The 18,148-nt window shown below is 52.2% G+C and overlaps 1 protein-coding gene across 3 annotated transcripts in view; it reads right to left on the bottom strand.

Annotated features, from left to right (window-relative positions):
- Positions 1 to 18,148, bottom strand: part of actn4 (actinin, alpha 4) — a 34,274-nt gene that overhangs the window by 13,925 nt on the left and 2,201 nt on the right. For 2 of the 3 annotated variants that reach the window (XM_067246990.1, XM_067246989.1), the window contains exons 2-3: positions 475 to 589; positions 230 to 349 (exon numbers count right to left, since the gene is read on the bottom strand). In XM_067246990.1, the coding sequence (XP_067103091.1) occupies positions 230 to 349; positions 475 to 589 (235 nt within the window). Of the gene's footprint in view, positions 1 to 229; positions 350 to 381; positions 590 to 18,148 lie in introns of all 3 variants that reach the window. The other variant, XM_067246991.1, reaches the window with a different exon arrangement.

The following is an 18,148-nucleotide window of genomic DNA, read 5'->3' as shown; positions in this document are numbered from 1 at the left end:
TCCTATAGGTCAGTGTCTGTGGGCGGAGCTCTATGTCATGGAGCAGGAATGAGGGGCGGGGCCAGATCTGCCATTTGTCATGACAGCCCAGAGGAAAGGTCAGTGTCCCACACACACCATCCCAAGTGCACGTGTGTGTGTGATGGTGTAAGGGTGTGCATGTGTGTTTGTGGGTGTGGTTGTGTGAATGTTCTGAGCGTCATGTGTGTGTGTGTGTGCGTGTACTGACCTTCTGCTCCGATAGACACCAGCTTGACACCCTTGCTGGTGATGAAGTACAGAGCTTTGTTCACGTTGTTGATCTTGTGGACCCTCATCTTGCCTCTCTCTGGCTTGGGTAACCGTTCACCTGCACACACACACACACACACGTTACAACACAGGCACTGTACAAACAGACTTGCACCACACAAATGAAGATCTGTGTGTGTGTATGTGCGTGTGTAAATCTGTGTGTGTGTGTGTGTCTCCTACCTGAGATGACCTCCAGCAGCAGCATGAGTTTCAGACCATCTCTGAAGTCCTCCTCGATGTTCTCGATCTGCGTGCCTGCCTTCCTCAGGTGGGAGTTACACCAGGCTGTAAAGGTCTGCGCACACACACACACAGAGGAAGTGATGTCAGAGAGGGAGCACCACACAGGAACAGGAAACCACCTCAAAGCGACCGAGCGTGAGTGAGTACGGTCTTATTAAGGAACTGATGCGGGCAGAGCGACCAGGCTGTGGGCAGAGCGACCAGGCTGAGGGCACAGCGACCAGGCAGAGCGACCAGGCTGTGGGCAGAGCGACCAGGCAGAGCGACCAGGCTGAGGGCACAGCGACCAGGCAGAGCGACCAGGCTGAGGGCAGAGCGACCAGGCTGACGGCACAGCGACCAGGCTGAGGGCAGAGCGACCAGGCTAAGGGCAGAGCGACCAGACAGAGCGACCAGGCTGTGGAGATATCTCAGGGTTTGAATACGGGAGAGGGCGTCTCCATGATGACCCTTTAGCTCCACCTGAACTCAGAAGGACGTTTTAGTAACACTGTTTTAGTTCTGTCGAGTCGCTGCACCGCCACGAGGCCCTCGTGTGTGCCGAGTCAGCGGGGGGTGAGGATGTTTCTGCTGTGGTGGAACAGAGAACACTTCCTGTTCCTGGAGCAACGTAAGGCCTGCCCCGCCCCGCAGTGCCCCGCCCTCCGCCCCCACTCACAACAAACTTGATTCCAAACGTCCACCAGGATCAGTCTCCTGCCCTGCCCCCCCACCCCCCCACACACACTCCCCCTCCCCCCCAGGGTGTGTGTTAGGATGTGTGTTGCCGTGACGGTATAAAAACATTATGACAGTGAGGCGGGCTGCCTCCCTGCCCTGCCCTCAGTAGGGACACAATGGGGCCTTTGAGCCTCTAGATAATGACTCCCTTCAACCCCCCAGGCCTGGACCAGCCCCCTGCTCTAACACACACACACACACACACAGAGAGAGGGGGGGCCAGGGACCCACCGGGGGACATAGGGCCAAGACAACAGAAGAGGTGGGAGGGGGAGGAGGATGAGAGGAAAGGGGGTGGAGGATGAGAGGGGGAGAGAAGCGAGGGAGGGAGGTGAGGAAAGGTCCCACAAACAAACAGTAGTTCTAAACAATGACTACTGCTGCCCCCCGCTCCCCTGCAAACTATTCATGTCCATCCCTCTGGACTACACGCACGCTCGCGCACACACGAACACACACAAACACACACAGCACTGGGAGGAGAGAGGGGAAGAGAGGGAGATTAAGAAGTGTGTGTGATGTCAGAAAGGACCAGTTGAGACATGTAGGTCTCCAGAGACTGCAGAACTGTGTGCAACATCAACAGTCACCAACGGCGCACAGTTATGATGTCATCACAAACCAGGTCAAGGTTTGGGTGTGTATGTCCTCCATTGTGCATGTCCCCCCTTGCTGACAGCTCTACCCCAGTAGAGGAGGATCACAGTGTTTTGGGAGGGAAGGGGCGAAGGTTGTTTTCCTGCATTTCTCAGCTAGTTTCAAGTCTGGTTAAACTGTTAGCATTCCAGCTCACCCCAGTAGCTATAACTCTTCTAGTCAGCCCCAACAGAGACGACCCTGCTGGCCTCGACCCCTGACCTCCTAGGTGTCAGGGGTCAGAGGTCGGAGAGACTCTCCTGAGGGACGGTCGTTCGTCTGTTTGCCGACACACACACCTACACACACACACCTATCCACCACTCCCTGGACAGGAATGTCAAGGACATAACAGCCTCCCGCCTACACGCACCAAAGGTCCATCTCTACACACACACACACACACACACACACACACACCTTCTACCACCTACACATTACACATGATCACACACACTTAGTAAGATGTTCCATGACCACACACACATCTTCCTGTGTGACACATGAACAGGTAAGGGCGTGGCCGCAGACAGCACCTGGAGAGACTGAGACTGGCGACAGCACATCCACTCCACATTCACTGGACGGCTCCGCTGTGTCCAATCAGTGAGATGACTCTCTCACCATCTTGTATTTGCATGAATGTCACACACACCCACTATGGTGAGCTCATTCTGGCCACCAAGTGTCATTTTAAAATTGAAACCCACCCACACACACACACTCGGGTTATTTGACATGTTCAAACTGTATCACACACACACAGTTCTCACGGTTGCACAGCCTGTAGCTAGGCAGGCAGAAACACGTAGACTAACAGCTTTACAAGGAATTCCTAATACCAGGCATGTCTGCAACAAGTGGTTACGCCACTGGTACAGGCTTGTAGCTACCTTACACAGCAGTTACATGCTAGCACAGTACACAGCTAGCTCTTACATGCTAGCACAGTACACAGCTAGCTCCTACATGCTAGCACAGTACACAGCTAGCTCCTACATGCTAGCACAGTACACAGCTAGCTCCTACATGCTAGCACAGTACACAGCTAGCTCCTATATGCTAGCACCTAGTTACACAGCTAACTTCTACATGGTAGCACCTAGTTACACAGCTAACTCCTACATTGTAGCACCTAGTTACACAGCCAGCTCCTACATGCTAGCACCTAGTTACACAGCTAGCTCCTACATGCTAGCACCTAGTTACACAGCTAACTCCTACATGCTAGCACCTAGTTACACAGCTAACTCCTACATGCTAGCACCTAGTTACACAGCTAGCTCCTACATGCTAGCACCTAGTTACACAGCTAGCTCCTACATGCTAGCACCTAGTTACACAGCCAGCTCCTACATGCTAGCACCTAGTTACACAGCTAACTCCTACATGCTAGCACAGTACACAGCTAGCTCCTACATGCTAGCACCTAGTTACACAGCTAACTCCTACACGCTAGCTCCTACACGCTAGCAACCTTAACCTAGTCCAACACGCTGTGGTCCAACCCAGTTTCATGTCGTTAAACTTCTGGCTGGTGTGGCGCACACACACACACACACACACACACCAACTCCAATTAGCCAGGGCTGACGGGCCAACAGTGTTTGTCAGATGCCCCATTGTCTAACCCTCCCCCCCCACACACACACACCCCCACCCACACACGCAAAAACAGGTAGTTCATTGTCTGTGACCTACACAGACTAAACTATTTCAGTAGCTCTTTAATTGCATTTTCACCCCCCCCCCCCCCCCCCCCACCCCCCCCCCCCCCCCCTCCGATCACACACACACACACTCTCCTAGTAGAGGAAACAGGCTTCCTGGCTGTACCGGTCACTCCCTGAGATCAAGGTGTCTCTGGACGTTCCACCCACAAACTAGGTTGCGTTCTAGAACACTCACAATCCATTCCAGAATCAGAACTATCCATTCCAGAATCAGAACTATCCATTCTAGAATCTCTGTAGTCCCTTCTGCATCGGGCCCCACGCTGCAGGCTGGTACAGACAGAGGTGTGCTTGTGTGTGTAGGGGAGAGGAGGAGGGGTGGCTTGTTGCTGAGGTCACTCTGTATTCTTATTACCCTGTCAAGTCAGGGCAGGTGATCATTACCACCATACACACAGTTCATGTGCTGACAGGCAGCCACTGAGAACAGAACAGCTTCTCACCCATTAGCAGTTCTCAGATACTGAGCTCTGTGTGTGTGTGTGTGTGTGTGTGTGTGTGTGTGTGTGTGTGTCCTAATCGGACTGACAGCTCACTAATAACATCCTGGTGTAACAGCTGAGGAAGAGGTGAGTGAGAGGATGAGAAAGAGGAGAAGGTGGGGGGGGGGAAGGGAGGAGGAGTGAGGGAGGGGAGGTATGGATGATGCATAAAGGTAACAGGAGAACTGGCCGTGTGGAGAGATGCAGAGAGGAAGAGGTTGGGGGGTGGAGAGGTTGTAAAGAGGTGCCCTCTCTCTCTCACACACACACAGTGCCTACAAGGTGAGTTATAATGGCCTGGTCTTGCTTTTGAAGTCTCTGTAGACAGGGGGCCCGGGGGCAGGTTGGGGACTACAGACCCAACACTCCCCCTGCAGGGAGAGGGGGAGGAGATCTCTGTGTTTGTTTGTTGATTGATGTATGCAGCTTCCTGTCTTTGTGAGCTGCACCACCAGGCTCTGGTTTCACTGAGGAGGCCTCCTCTGTGTTAACCCTGTCAGCACCGCATGCTGGGGTCAGCTTACACACACACACACACACACACACACACACACACACACACACACACACACACACACACACACACACACACACACACACACACACACACACACACACACACACACACACACACACACACACACACACACACACACACACACACACACACACACACACACACACACACACACACACACACACACACACACACACACACACACACACACACACACACACACACACACACACACACACACACACACACACACACACACACACGATGGGAGTGCAGCAGCAAGGCATTCTGGGGTTACTGTCTGAGACACTAGTGCTGATCTAAACTAGCGCCGTGTCCAGCCTGACAGCCCTCCAGAGGACAGCCCTCTCTGCTGGGTTACAGCACAGCAGAGCTCGCGTCAGCGCAGGCAGAGGCCGCTGTCGTTACATTTACATTTAGTCATTTAGCAGACGCTCTTATCCAGAGCGACTTACAGTAAGTACAGGGACATTCCCCCGAGGCAAGTAGGGTGAAGTGCCTTGCCCAAGGACACAACGTCAGTTGGCAGTTGACCAGGAATCGAACTGGCAACCTTCGGATTACTAGCCCGATTCCCTCACCGCTCAGCCACCTGACTCGTTGCACCACAGCCGGCGTGTGGAGGGAGGTTGTTGTGTCAGAGCATCGTGTCAGACGGTATCCGGAGGAGCTCCCGCCCAGAGACACTGGTCTGCTGTCCCCGGACACAGAGAGAGAGATGGAGGGAGGGAGGGGGGGGGGGGCGGAGGGAGGGGATGACGTTTAAGGGAGGAGAGGGTATGAAAGGAATGAGAGAGGTGAAAGGAGAGAGAGATGAGAGGAGGGAGGTGGAGGGCAATGAGAGATGTTAAGAGGAATGGATGTCATCTAAATTGAGAGCATGAGAGCAATGTGAAGAATGCCAAATATGCCCTTCCTCTCCACTCCCTTGCCTTCTTTGTCATTAGAGAGCGGAGAGATAGAGAGATATGAGGGAGGTGTGGAGAGAGAGAGACTTCTGGCTTGTTTCTCCTGTCCCCTCTCTCCATGTCTCTCTTCATCTTCCTCCCTCTCTCTCACCTTCCTCTCAGTATGTCATCACCCCATCACTTCCTGCTCACTCTGGCCAATCGGCAGCCTCCAAATCAACTTCCTGTCTGAGAAAGCGCGGGACAGGATGTGGGGGTGGGGGGGGGGGGGGGGTGTTATATCCGTGATTTCGCATCCAGGAAGTGCGCATGGCTCCTTTTTAGCTAAATGAAGCGTTGGTGGAGACAGTGGACTGTGTCCCCCTCCCCCCCTCCCCCCCTCCCCACCCCTCCCCCTCCCCTCCCCCCTCCCCCCCCAGGACTGACCCAGCAGACACAGCAGGGGTTCTACAGCGAGTGTCCAGTTAGATCAAAACTACAACAGTCCTGGTTATAACTTAACCAACAAACTCCTTCGCTGCACATCACTGGTCATATAAAGACTTTAGAGTCATAAACACTTGGTTTCAGAGTGCTGTAAGGAAACCACTCGCGATTAAATGACTGACTGATAAACTGATAAACTCTAAAGAAATTCAGGTCTAAGGTGAGTGAGGTCATATCGGGATGAGTTCTCTGACTGTTCTAGAACAGACATGACTTGTCTAACAGCCCTGGGAGCATTTAGTACTTATTTATATTATACAAGCAGGAACCACCCCTTCTTGTCTTGCTCCAATGCTGGCATCACTTTATCAAGAAACTGATTCCTCTCAGAAATAGATTTGCCATTCGCTGGCAACTGTAGGACTGTGACTGTAAGATCCGCCTCTATCGGCAGGCTGAAAGGACCAATCACACCCTGGACAGGAATTCCATTCCAGGAAGCGCCATTCCAGTCCAATCAGATCAGTCCGTGTGAGGGAGAAACATTCCAGAATATACAACCAAGCCTTCAGTGTCCTGTCTCTGAGTATTACAGACATCTCAGAGCTGAGGAGTGTCTGGTCATTTCCTCCTGTCAAACTATCTTCTCATCTCCTGCGGTGATTAACGAGGGGCTGGCCTATAAAGAAGTATTTTTGCCAAGGAGACGCTTTCGCGAGGCGTTCCAGCGGTTCCGATCACTTTCAGAGAACATGGCGGATGTAAACACAGCCTCTTCAGGAAGGAAGATAAGAAGCAGACAGACTAAATATGTGATCTGCTGGCTCTGATCAGTCTGTTCCTGCCTCCTTCTCCTGCCTCCTTCTCCTGCCTCCTTCTCCTGCCTCCTTCTCCTGCCTCCTTCTCCTGCCTCCTTCTCCTGCCTCCTTCTCCTGCCTCCTTCTCCTGCCTCCTTCTCCTGCCTCCTTGTCCTGCCTCCTTGTCCTGCCTCCTTGTCCTGCCTCCTTCTCCTGCCTCCTTCTCCTGCCTCCTTCTCCTGCCTCCTTCTCCTGCCTCCTTCTCCTTTCCTGCCTCATCTACCTCCTCATCTCATACCTCCTCCTTTCCTCTCCTCATCTGCTACCTCTACTGTTGAAATGCAGGGAGCATGACACAAGATTAGGGAATAAACAGACAATAAATGTAATAAACAGAATTGTATTTCAGTTTTTCTACTTTAGTCCCAAAGACAAACACAGACACACACACACTCTCATAGAGGTGTGAGCTGACAAGGTCTTAAAACAGATTCTTAAAATGGAAGTGTGAGTATGACACAACAGATAAGGACCCTACTGAGACACCTCCCTGTGAGAGACTGACGCCTGGAAACACACACATTAACCTCAAGACGCGCGCGCACACACACACACACACACACACTCACACACTCACACACTCACACACTCACACACTCACACACTCACACACTCACTTTGTACATGAGTAAACAGGAACAGCACACAGAGAGGGTATCAACATCAGACTGGGTTTTCTGGGGCAAACATGAGGGCTGAACCCAAACGACCTTGACACTATCAGCATGTTCTGGTCTACATCCTCACAACCACACCAGAGATCCATCACTACCAGCCTGTTTCCCAAACTGCTTCACACCCACCCAGAACACCATCCAAGAACACCCACCCAGAACACCCACCCAGAACACCAGCCGAGCTCCATGCAGCAAAGGGCCCAGGCCGGATGTGAACCCAGGCCGCTGCAGTAAGGCCTGAGCCTGCATGGGGCACACACGTATCTGCCCCCGCCCTACCCTGCCCCGCCCTAGCACCTGCAGCCCCTGCCCCCTATATCAGCTGCTTACACTCCCAGACACCTCCAACAGAGAAGGTTTCCTTCCAGAAGCCCTCTCCCTCTCCCCCTCCCCCTCCCCCTCTCCCTCTCCCTCTCCCTCTCCCTCTCCCTCTCCCTCTCCCTCTCCCTCTCCCTCTCTCTCTCCCTCTCTGACCTTTGATAAAGTGCCGCTACAGCGTGAAGCCACACCAGCCTCCCTGGCAAGCACACACACACGCACACACACGCACGCACACGCACGCACACGCACGCACGCACACACGCCAACAGGGAGGGGCCATCAACCTGCCAGATTAGCTCATGTGTAAACTTCCTGCTGCGTGTTTTTAAGTGTGTGTGTGTGTGTGTGACTCAGCTAGGACTGAGAAACGGCATGAATGGAATCAGTCACCGTAATAACAAAGATGACAAGCACTGCCTACACACCCATCTGAAGCACTGCCTACACACCCATCTGAAGCACTGCCTACACACCCATCTGAAGCACTGCCTACACACCCATCTGAAGCACTGCCTACACACCCATCTGAAGCACTGCCTACAGACCCATCTGAAGCACTGCCTACACACCCATCTGAAGCACTGCCTACACACCCATCTGAAGCACTGCCTACAGACCCATCTGAAGCACTGCCTACACACCCATCTGAAGCACTGCCTACACACCCATCTGAAGCACTGCCTACAGACCCATCTGAAGCACTGCCTACACACCCATCAGAAGCACTGCCTACACACCCATCAGAAGCACTGCCTACACACCCATCTGAAGCACTGCCTACAGACCCATCTGAAGCACTGCCTACAGACCCATCTGAAGCACTGCCTACACACCCATCTGAAGCACTGCCTACAGACCCATCTGAAGCACTGCCTACAGACCCATCTGAAGCACTGCCTACAGACCCATCTGAAGCACTGCCTACACACCCATCAGAAGCACTGCCTACACACCCATCAGAAGCACTGCCTACAGACCCATCTGAAGCGCTGCCTACAGACCCATCTGAAGCGCTGCCTACACACCCATCTGAAGCGCTGCCTACAGACCCATCTGAAGCACTGCCTACACACCCATCTGAAGCACTGCCTACAGACCCATCTGAAGCGCTGCCTACACACCCATCTGAAGCACTGCCTACACATCCATCTGAAGCGCTGCCTACACCATGGATGGTGTAATAATGACGTTGATTTGTTAAGAAATGCAGGCCTGTTTGGGGCCGAGGTCTGCGGTGGTCAAACCAGTCTCCCCCCCCCCTCTACCCCCACCACTAGATTGCTAATGCTGCTGCGCTAGCACGTTAACGCTAAACCAGAACCACTCACCCGGGGAAACAGGAAGTTATTAAGCAAAAAGGAAGCAGAAGTTTGTCAGAAAACCGTTTTCTGATGAGGACATGGAAACCACAAAACATTCCAGAAGGGTAACTGCGGTGGCACGACAAGGTCCACATATGAACAAGCCTCTCGGTTTCAGTCTACAAGACAAGACTGAGATGGTCTCTCTTGACTAAGAAGATTGAAAGAATGACATTCAAAACCTTCCGGAAAGATCTTCCAAACGTGCAATACCAATATCAGTCAGCCCACACCAACCAAGCACATCCAAAAGTCAACTGGCTGGGGTTTATCAGGGTCATCTTAACTTGATGGCTCCATTAACCCCCAGTAAGATGAGGAGGAGAGAGGAGAGAGAAGGAGGAGAGAGGAGAGAGAAGGAGGAGAGAGGAGAGAGAGGAGGAAGAGAGAGAAGGAGGAGAGAGGAGAGAGAAGGAGGAGAGAGAAGGAAGAGAGAGGAGGAGGAGGAGGAGGCAGGCACCAGGTCTCACAAACCAGGCCTCCACTCCTGCGTTGAAGAGTGTCTGCACTCTGATATGGTGGGAACCCTGACATTTGTGGAGTGTGTTTCACCATCTGAACATGCTTCTGCCTTACAGGGCTGTGTGCGTGTGTGTGTGCGTGTGTGTGCGTGAAAGATCAGGAGCAGATGAGCACCATACTGCCCACTTCTGCCTCAAAGGGAATGTGAGGAATGGCTAAAGCTGGGGAAATGTCACGCTCCTACACACACACACATCTTTCCTACATATGGGAAGACATCTCACACACCTCATGGTGAGTCTTGGTGCAAACACAAAAAAAACAGTCAGCTTGAGAATGTGTGTGACAATGTGACCAAACGAGTAGGGCAGCCCAGCCCCGTAGACGGCACAGTCACATTAACCTCCTCTTCCTGTTGCTGCTCGCCCTCCCGCCCGCTTGCTCTCTTTGCCTTTTAAGGCAACACAGTTAACGGCCCGTCACCATGGCGATGACGTAACAGCATACAAGGTCCCCCACCCCCCCCCCACGACACACACACACACACCTGCTCTCAACACACTCACACACTTTCTGTCGTTGAAAGCACCTGGTGGAAGCCGCACCCCTGGTGGCTGTTCAGACATCCCGGGTCCACTGCCCCCCCACAGGCTCGGTTTGTTCTCTACTGGAGGAATGTGAAACACTACCTCCCCCATCCTCCCCCCTCCTCCCTCCCACCTTTCCTCCCCCCCTCCCTCGTTGGCAGCTTCCTATGAGCCAGCAGAAACAAGCGAGCGAGAGCGAGGTAGATCTACATAGTGAGCTACTGGAGTACAAACACCCTCTGCAACTTCCTGCCTTGGGTGACTATTTAACTGTGCCTCTTCAGCTGTCTGTGTGTGTGTGTGTGTGTGTGTGTGTGTGTGTGTGTGTGTGTGTGTGTGTGTGTGTGTGTGTGTGTGTGTGTGTGGCCTGAAATACCCCTCCATAGGAAGGTTGGGAGGAAGTGAGGGGATGGAGGGGAGAGGGGGAGGAGGGCTTGTAAAAGGTCTGAGAGTCCAGACTGATGCTGCTGTTTGTTCCGACTTCCAGATGACACACACACCTCTGACACACATACCAGAGGTTACCCGGCCCTTTATGACTATGACTAACTTCCCTATTCCTGTGTGACACACCCCGAGACACACACGTTCAAAACAGATACCTAAGCAAATCATCACGCAAATGACCGATCATGATTGACTCAAATCAAGATCCCGAGTCAGTGGGTGGCAGAGGGAGGGGGTGGGAGGGAGGAGCAAATTGGAGGCAGAGAGAGTACAAGGCTGAAGACCCAGAATGCTCTACTGCCACCAAGGCAACCATCCCCCACCCCCTGGGGTCTCCCCTGCCTCAGACAAGCTACACGTCATAAACACATGTACTTACACCTCCCCCCCACCCTCTCCCACTCTCCATCGAGAGTAAGTGGATTCCATACACGAGGGGGGGATCCCAGGGTCAGATAAGCATAATCCTCTCTAAATGACTTTCACAAAACAACCACCCCCCGCCCCCCAGAGTGGTTTAGTCCAGACTAAGTAGACACTGATATGTCTCATCCTGCTGGACTAAACCACTTTCTCCTTCTGTACAAGGATAACACCATCCACAAACACCACTTAGAGAAGCAATAAATCAAGTTTATACCCTCCTTCTGCTTAACAGCCGACACAGTGACTATCTTAAGTACCTGTACAGTAATGCCAGGGCTTTTACTGACTGTTCCCACTCTAAGCTGTGTAGTGAAGAGTATTTATAGATCAGCATGGATCGATATCTGTGTTTGGCTGAGAGACAGAGAGAAACAGAGAGAGACAGTAGTGCCTTGCCCAAGGACACAACGTCATTTGGCCAGCCATGAATCGAACCAGCAACCTTCTGATTAATAGCCCGATTCCCTAACCGCTCAGCCATCTGACCCCTCCATCTCAGCAGCTTGGTCCACACCAGCCCCCAGACTGTGACATCATCACGAACAGATGCAGGATAGCGCCGGCCCCCAGACTGTGACATCATCACTAACAGATGCAGGATAGCGCCGGCCCCCACACTGTGACATCATCACTAACAGATGCAGGATAGCGCCGGCCCCCACACTGTGACATCATCACTAACAGATGCAGGATAGCGCCGGCCTCTGCCAGCCTCTGACATGCTCGGTACCAACGCCGTCCGTGCCCTGCCAAGACGACCAATCAGCTGTTAGCTGTGATGTCACCGCTGCAGAGTGGAGACACCACTGGCTGGCTGTACAGGCAGACACAGACACTCTTTGTTATCTTGTCGACTCTGGGCTGTGATTGGTCAGAGAAAGACAGTCTATAGTTCTGTTCCAGAGGCTTCCCTGACTCCCTGCAGCCTGACTGGAAATATGGACCTCCCGAAGTGTGTGTGTGTGTGTGTGTGTGTGTGAACCTGAGCTGCTACATGAAACTACACATCCTCATCTCTTTCTCCTGTCTCAGTCCCACTCCTCTACATCCATCCCTCCATCACTCCTCTTCTACTTCCTACATTCTCAGGTGGATCAACTGTCATCGTACATGTATGGCTAGTCTGGCTGTGTTAGAGTATATTATACGTGTGTGTATATCTGTCTGTGTGTATACTGTAGGTGTGTGTGTGTGTGTGTGACCCAGCGTCGGGCTGTACTGTCCTCCAGACCGCACGGCTGTACTGTCCTCCAGACCGCACGGCTGTACTGTCCTCCAGACCGCACGGCTGTACTGTCCTCCAGACCGCACGGCTGTACTGTCCTTCAGACCGCACGGCTGTACTGTCCTCCAGACCGCACGGCTGTACTGTCCTTCAGACCGCACGGCTGTACTGTCCTCCAGACCGCACGGCTGTACTGTCCTCCAGACCGCACGGCTGTACTGTCCTCCAGACCGCACGGCTGTACTGTCCTCCAGACCGCACGGCTGTACTGTCCTCCAGACCGCACGGCTGTACTGTCCTCCAGACCGCACGGCTGTACTGTCCTTCAGACCGCACGGCTGTACTGTCCTCCAGACCGCACGGCTGTACTGTCCTTCAGACCGCACGGCTGTACTGTCCTTCAGACTGCACGGCTGAGGGGAGGTAACCGGCTCCTCCAGCCAAAACACAGAAACACCATACAGCACCGATCCTAAAAATACGCCTGCCTTCCTACGGCAGCAGCGATATAATCCTCTTACAAACAGCCTTTTGTCTGAACATGTACTCTTAAGACTCTCCAAGACAGCCTCACAAAGACCCAAGGACAGACAGAGAGAGAGAGAGGGGGGGGGGGGAGAGAGAGCACCTTGGTTTATCTGCGTTGCCAGTGTGAGGGGTGAAACCTTGAGCAGATGAAGGTCTCTGGTCTCAGTAAATATTTAATAAAGTCCTGCAGCCTGAGGTTCACAACAGACAAGGTGGGGGGGGGGGGGGGGGGAGTAGTGCCTAAACATGCAGCTAAATATGTGTGTGTGTCCATGTGTGTGTGTGTGTGCCCATGTGTGTGTGTGTCCATGTGTGTGTGTGTGTGCCCATGTGTGTGTGTGTGTCCGTCCGTGTGTGTGTGTGCTGGAGTGGATAACATCCCAGTAGCCTTGTTACCTTCTTCCACAGTGCCCTACTCAACATCTCTTCAATAATATACACCACCTCACACACACATACACAGGAACACACACACACAGGATATCAGAGACGGCTGGGAGGATATGTACACACACACATACACACAGGGACAGACACACACAAAGGCTTCAAGGCCCAGCCTGTGTTTATTCAGGCCTTATGTCTGCATGGCAGGAGAGGTGCTGTGGAGGTGAAGCTCTCAACACAGTGACTATGAGGTAACCTGGTGGTCACCTGTCCCGTGGTCACCTGGGAGGAGGAGGGGGGGACTGTGTTTCTAGAATCTAGATTCCATTCACAGTCTGGAGACTAAGAACTAGGCTTGGCGGCAGGGTCTAGGACCAGGGTTCCTGGGGTTAAAAGATGGAGACTGGGGGGTGGGGGATATGGAGAGGAGGGACTGGGTGGAGGATGTGGGTCTGGTAATCCAGTCACGACCAGGCATGTGAAGGAGACTCTGCTCCAGTTGTCTGCTCCAGATGTCTGGCTGGCTGGCTGGGTGGAGGCGGGCTGGGGGTGGAGGCGGGCTGGGGGTGGAGGCAAGCTGGGGCTGGAGGCGGTGAGGGTAGAGGCTGGATCTGCTTCTCCTGTGGCGTGTCTGACTGCCAGCCATAAACCAACCAGTCAACACTCAGCCAATCAGCCCCAAGAAGCAGGCCATGCCCCCTCTGCCTGTGATTGACCTGGTGTCCATGTTGGCCAATCCCCATCTTCCTCTTTCTCTCTCTGTTTCTCTTTCCTCTTACGAGACAGAAGAAAGGAGGGATGGGAGAGAGTAGTGGTGATGGAGGGAGGGGGAGGAGAGGATAAGCAAGACAGATGTTGACCTAGTAACAAGAGGGGCTTCAGACCAGAGTAGAAGAGCAGATTAAGGACAGACTGACAGTGAGACAGACAGACAGTGAGACAGACAGGCAGGAAATAGTTGATCATATGAACAGACAAACAGCTCAGATAACACACACTCTTTACACATTATCTGCCAAGATAACAGAACACCCATCTACAGCAGCTAGCAGATACCAATCTGCTCCATCCTGTCCACAGACTGCATACACCATCATACTCAGTACAGGCACTGTGTATGCACTGTAGCATGTCGCTATCTGCAGTAGTTACATGATTGTACCATGTTCTATCTGCAGTAGTTACATGACTGTAGCATGTAATATCTGAAGAGTAGATCCTTGACTGTAGCTAGGTACCTGGTTATTAATAGCAGCAGAGAGAAAGATGGGAGGGAGGGAGGGAGGGAGGGAGGGAGGGAGGGAGGGAGGGAGGGAGGGAGGGAGGGAGGGAGGGAGGGAGGGAGGGAGGGAGGGAGGGAGGGAGGGAGGGAGGGAGGGAGGGAGGGAGGGAGGGAGATGCAGAGACAGAAAGAGTGCAAGCTAGCAAAGCTAGTGAGAAATGGTACGAAAGTGAGAGAGATGGCGGGAGAGAAAGTGAGAGAGGAGAGAATGTGTGAGATAGAGAGGGAGAGAGGGACGTTGTTCTGCTGTGACAGCTCTGGCCTCGTTCCTGCATGTGTGTCAGCGCTCTGGTGAACTATGCTGAGAAGCAGCTGACTCGATGGGCTGCTCTGGTGCGCTCTACTCTACTGCCTTAAAAGACACCTGCAGAGCCCAGGGGAAGCCTGCTACCACAGCACAGGGCCCTATGCAGAGGGCTCTGGAAGTGAGGCTCATTAAGTACACACTCTCTCACACACACACACACACACATAAAATACACACACACACACTCATATGAACTTGCCTTGAGAGGAACTTTATTTATATGAAACAATGTTCACCACTAAACAATGGCTAGCACAGCACCAGCAAGGTTGAAAATACTGAAACTCCACCCCTTAAATAATGCAACCCTCTCTCTCTCTCTCCCTCTCTCTCTCTCTCTCTCCCACACACACACCTAAACACTCATTCCTTTCTCCTACTGAATCGCCTGCAAAGCCTCAAGGGCACATGGCCTGACCTGGCAAGCACAACAACATGTAAACATGGTGCGCACACACACACACACATTTCAGAGCCTGAGGTACTTCAAGTAAATGTATACAAACTTTACCGCACACTTCTGTAGATATAAACCACAGGAGAACAAGTAAGAGAGCTGGCTGAATATTACGCATCATTAGACTCCTGGAATTAAACAATCCTAAGTGTGTGTGTGTGTGTGTGTGTGTGTGTGTGTGTGTGTGTGATATGTTCCTGGGCTTACTAGGCCAGACTTTGTGCCTTTGGGGCTTTGCAGGAGATTCAGTAAAGTCTAGAGTGTCAGTAGTAAACTACTTGTCGGAGGGAGAGAAAGAGAGAGGGAGGATAAAGAGGGGGGGGGAGAGAAGTAAAGACGATGAGGGAAACAGACCGGAAGGAATGCCTGACACAGAAACACGTATATTCAGGCCTGCCCACCCCAAACATGGGGGGGGGGGGGGGGGGGGGGGGGGGAATAGACACCATCCCCTCCCGGGATGGTTACGAAGCTGGGGGCAACACCCCTCCAGAAACACTGCCCCCCCTCCCTCCCTCCAGCACCACATCTGCAACCCTGCCTGCCCCAAACCCCCTCTTCTTTTTCAGTCGGGCAAAAAAACAGGCCACCCCGCCCCCGTTGAGCCCCCTCCCCCTGGCCGGCTATAATGGGCCACAAATGGAATGTTTCCCCCACATGCTCTAGCTGTGGGAGAAAAGAGAGAAAGGAAAGAAAGAAAGAAAAAGGGAGAGGGAGGGAGGGAGGGAGGGAGGGAGGGAGGGAGGGAGGGAGGGAGGGAGGGAGGGAGGGAGGGAGGGAGGGAGGGAGGGAGGGAGGGAGGGAGGGAGGGAGGGAGGGAGGGAGGGAGGGAGGGACCACATTCCATTCTGGTCTGTCCTCTCTTCTGTTTGCCTGCCTAGCTGGCTAACTGACTGACTGGCTAGCTAGCTGCCACACTAGCTGGCTGGCTTATAGGCTGACAGACTGACTGATTGTCTAGCTGACCAGATAGCTAGCTAGTAGGAGTGTAACAATATATCGCAATACAAAAATTTTACAATATGCATCATAGGAGTTATGGCAATATTTGTACAATATGACGTCCGTTTGATCTTATTGGTTGAGCTACCAGCACGCGACCTACTCTGCACCTGCGTTCATTCATTGCATTTACAGAAATCGCTTGAACTGAGTTAACTAAATTGTATGTACAACAAAGACAATTATTGAAATTTTTTAATGTTTTGGAAATAAATATGTTAATTGAATTTCGGTTTTATTTAAAATGTTGTTCAAAATATCGTGATACGTATTGTATCGTACATCCAGTATCGTGATACGTATTGTATCGTGAGCTGAGTGTATCGTTACACCCCTACTAGCTAGCCAACTAAATGACTAGCTAGCTAACTGAATGGCTCGCTAACTACCTGGCTTGCTAACTTGGGTTCCAGCAACGCAAGTTGTGGTCCCAACAAGAACAACAGTCTGCAAAGCCGGCTGATGTTCCCCCTCAGATAAAGAGCTGGAATCTGTGTTTCTCTACAGGAGGAACGAAAGAACACACAGCTTGCCACACGCCCAATGTACAGTGGACTGGGAGTGCCTGGCATGATTTCCATGTTAAAAGGCCACTGATTGGCCGATTGTTCTTTTGTGTGATTGTGGGACTGATTGCCTCATTGGGCAGAGCAGGACAGACCTGATAGGGCAGGTTAGGAGATTCCTGTCTCACTCTGTCCTTAACTGTAGTCTGTCGTCTTCCCCTGATTGACACCCCAGAGCTCCTGAACTCGGAATATCGGTGTTTCACCAAACTTTTACTTGGAATATTTTCAATTTTGTCTCTATTCTGACTGCATCATTGTGTTCAGGCTGTGGTTTCCTCTCTGCGTCACCAACAGTGTCTGGAGAAGGGGATCCCTCACTGAACTGCTCCTCCCAAGGTTTCTAAACATGTTTTCCTGGGAGTTTTACACCACAGTATTGTGGGTGTAAGTGAAGCCCACTGTGACACTGCTTGTTAAAAGGGCAGTACAAATAAAGCTTGATTTGGTTCCGACGACAGTTTCCGTGACTACTATTCCTCATGGCACAGTTCCAACATGTGTTCTTGGTTCTTGGAAGAGTGCCTCCAGACTCTTGTGAGTATGAGATCAGGAAGTGCGGATCCAGGAGTCCTAGCTAACACCACAGATGCACAGAGTCAGAGATTGTATCAAGTTGCGTCACCAACACCTCCGATTGTGTTCTGAGAGGAGGAGAGGGAGGGTAACTTTAGTCTGAAGAACCCACCACAACCTTTCCCAGCTGCCCTGGGTTTCCTTGACAACAGAGAAGTGTGTTAAACTGCCAGTGCATAGGGTCACCCCAGAGGTAGGGCCCGCACCACGAGAGTTAAGGCCTTAGCGCAGGGACCACGTTTAGATTCCGGCCCAGGCCACTTCCTACATGCCCTCCCCCCTCTTTCTCTCTCCCCCTACATTTCCTGTCTCAGAATCCGGTTTATTCGCCATGTATGTTATACAAACACGGAATTTACTGTGGCAGGGAGGTGCAAAACATATACAGATCTTAAATTAAATTGTCTCTCTCCGCTGTCACTATCACAGTAAAGCAGAAACACCAAGAGATTCATCTTTAAATTGCCAGCGTCAGGGAAAGACGCATCTTAAAACTGTCAGCGTTGGGAACACACTGTGCTGTACCCGTCATGGTGCCACAGCAAACAGGAGTGCAGGTCTGGGCACTGAGGCATGAGTGAGCCAGGGGAGGAGGGAAGGAGTGTTTATGTGTGTTGGTTTAAGACTAGGGTGTGACACTATTCAGACTACAATCAGAATCCTACCCATACATGCAATCACACATTCAATACCATAGCGT

This window comes from Osmerus mordax, chromosome 11 (assembly GCF_038355195.1).
Source record: "Osmerus mordax isolate fOsmMor3 chromosome 11, fOsmMor3.pri, whole genome shotgun sequence".
NCBI classification, from domain to species: Eukaryota; Metazoa; Chordata; class Actinopteri; order Osmeriformes; family Osmeridae; genus Osmerus; species Osmerus mordax.
Note: the sequence above shows the minus strand (reverse complement) of the source record. Positions and strands in the feature narration are given on the sequence as shown.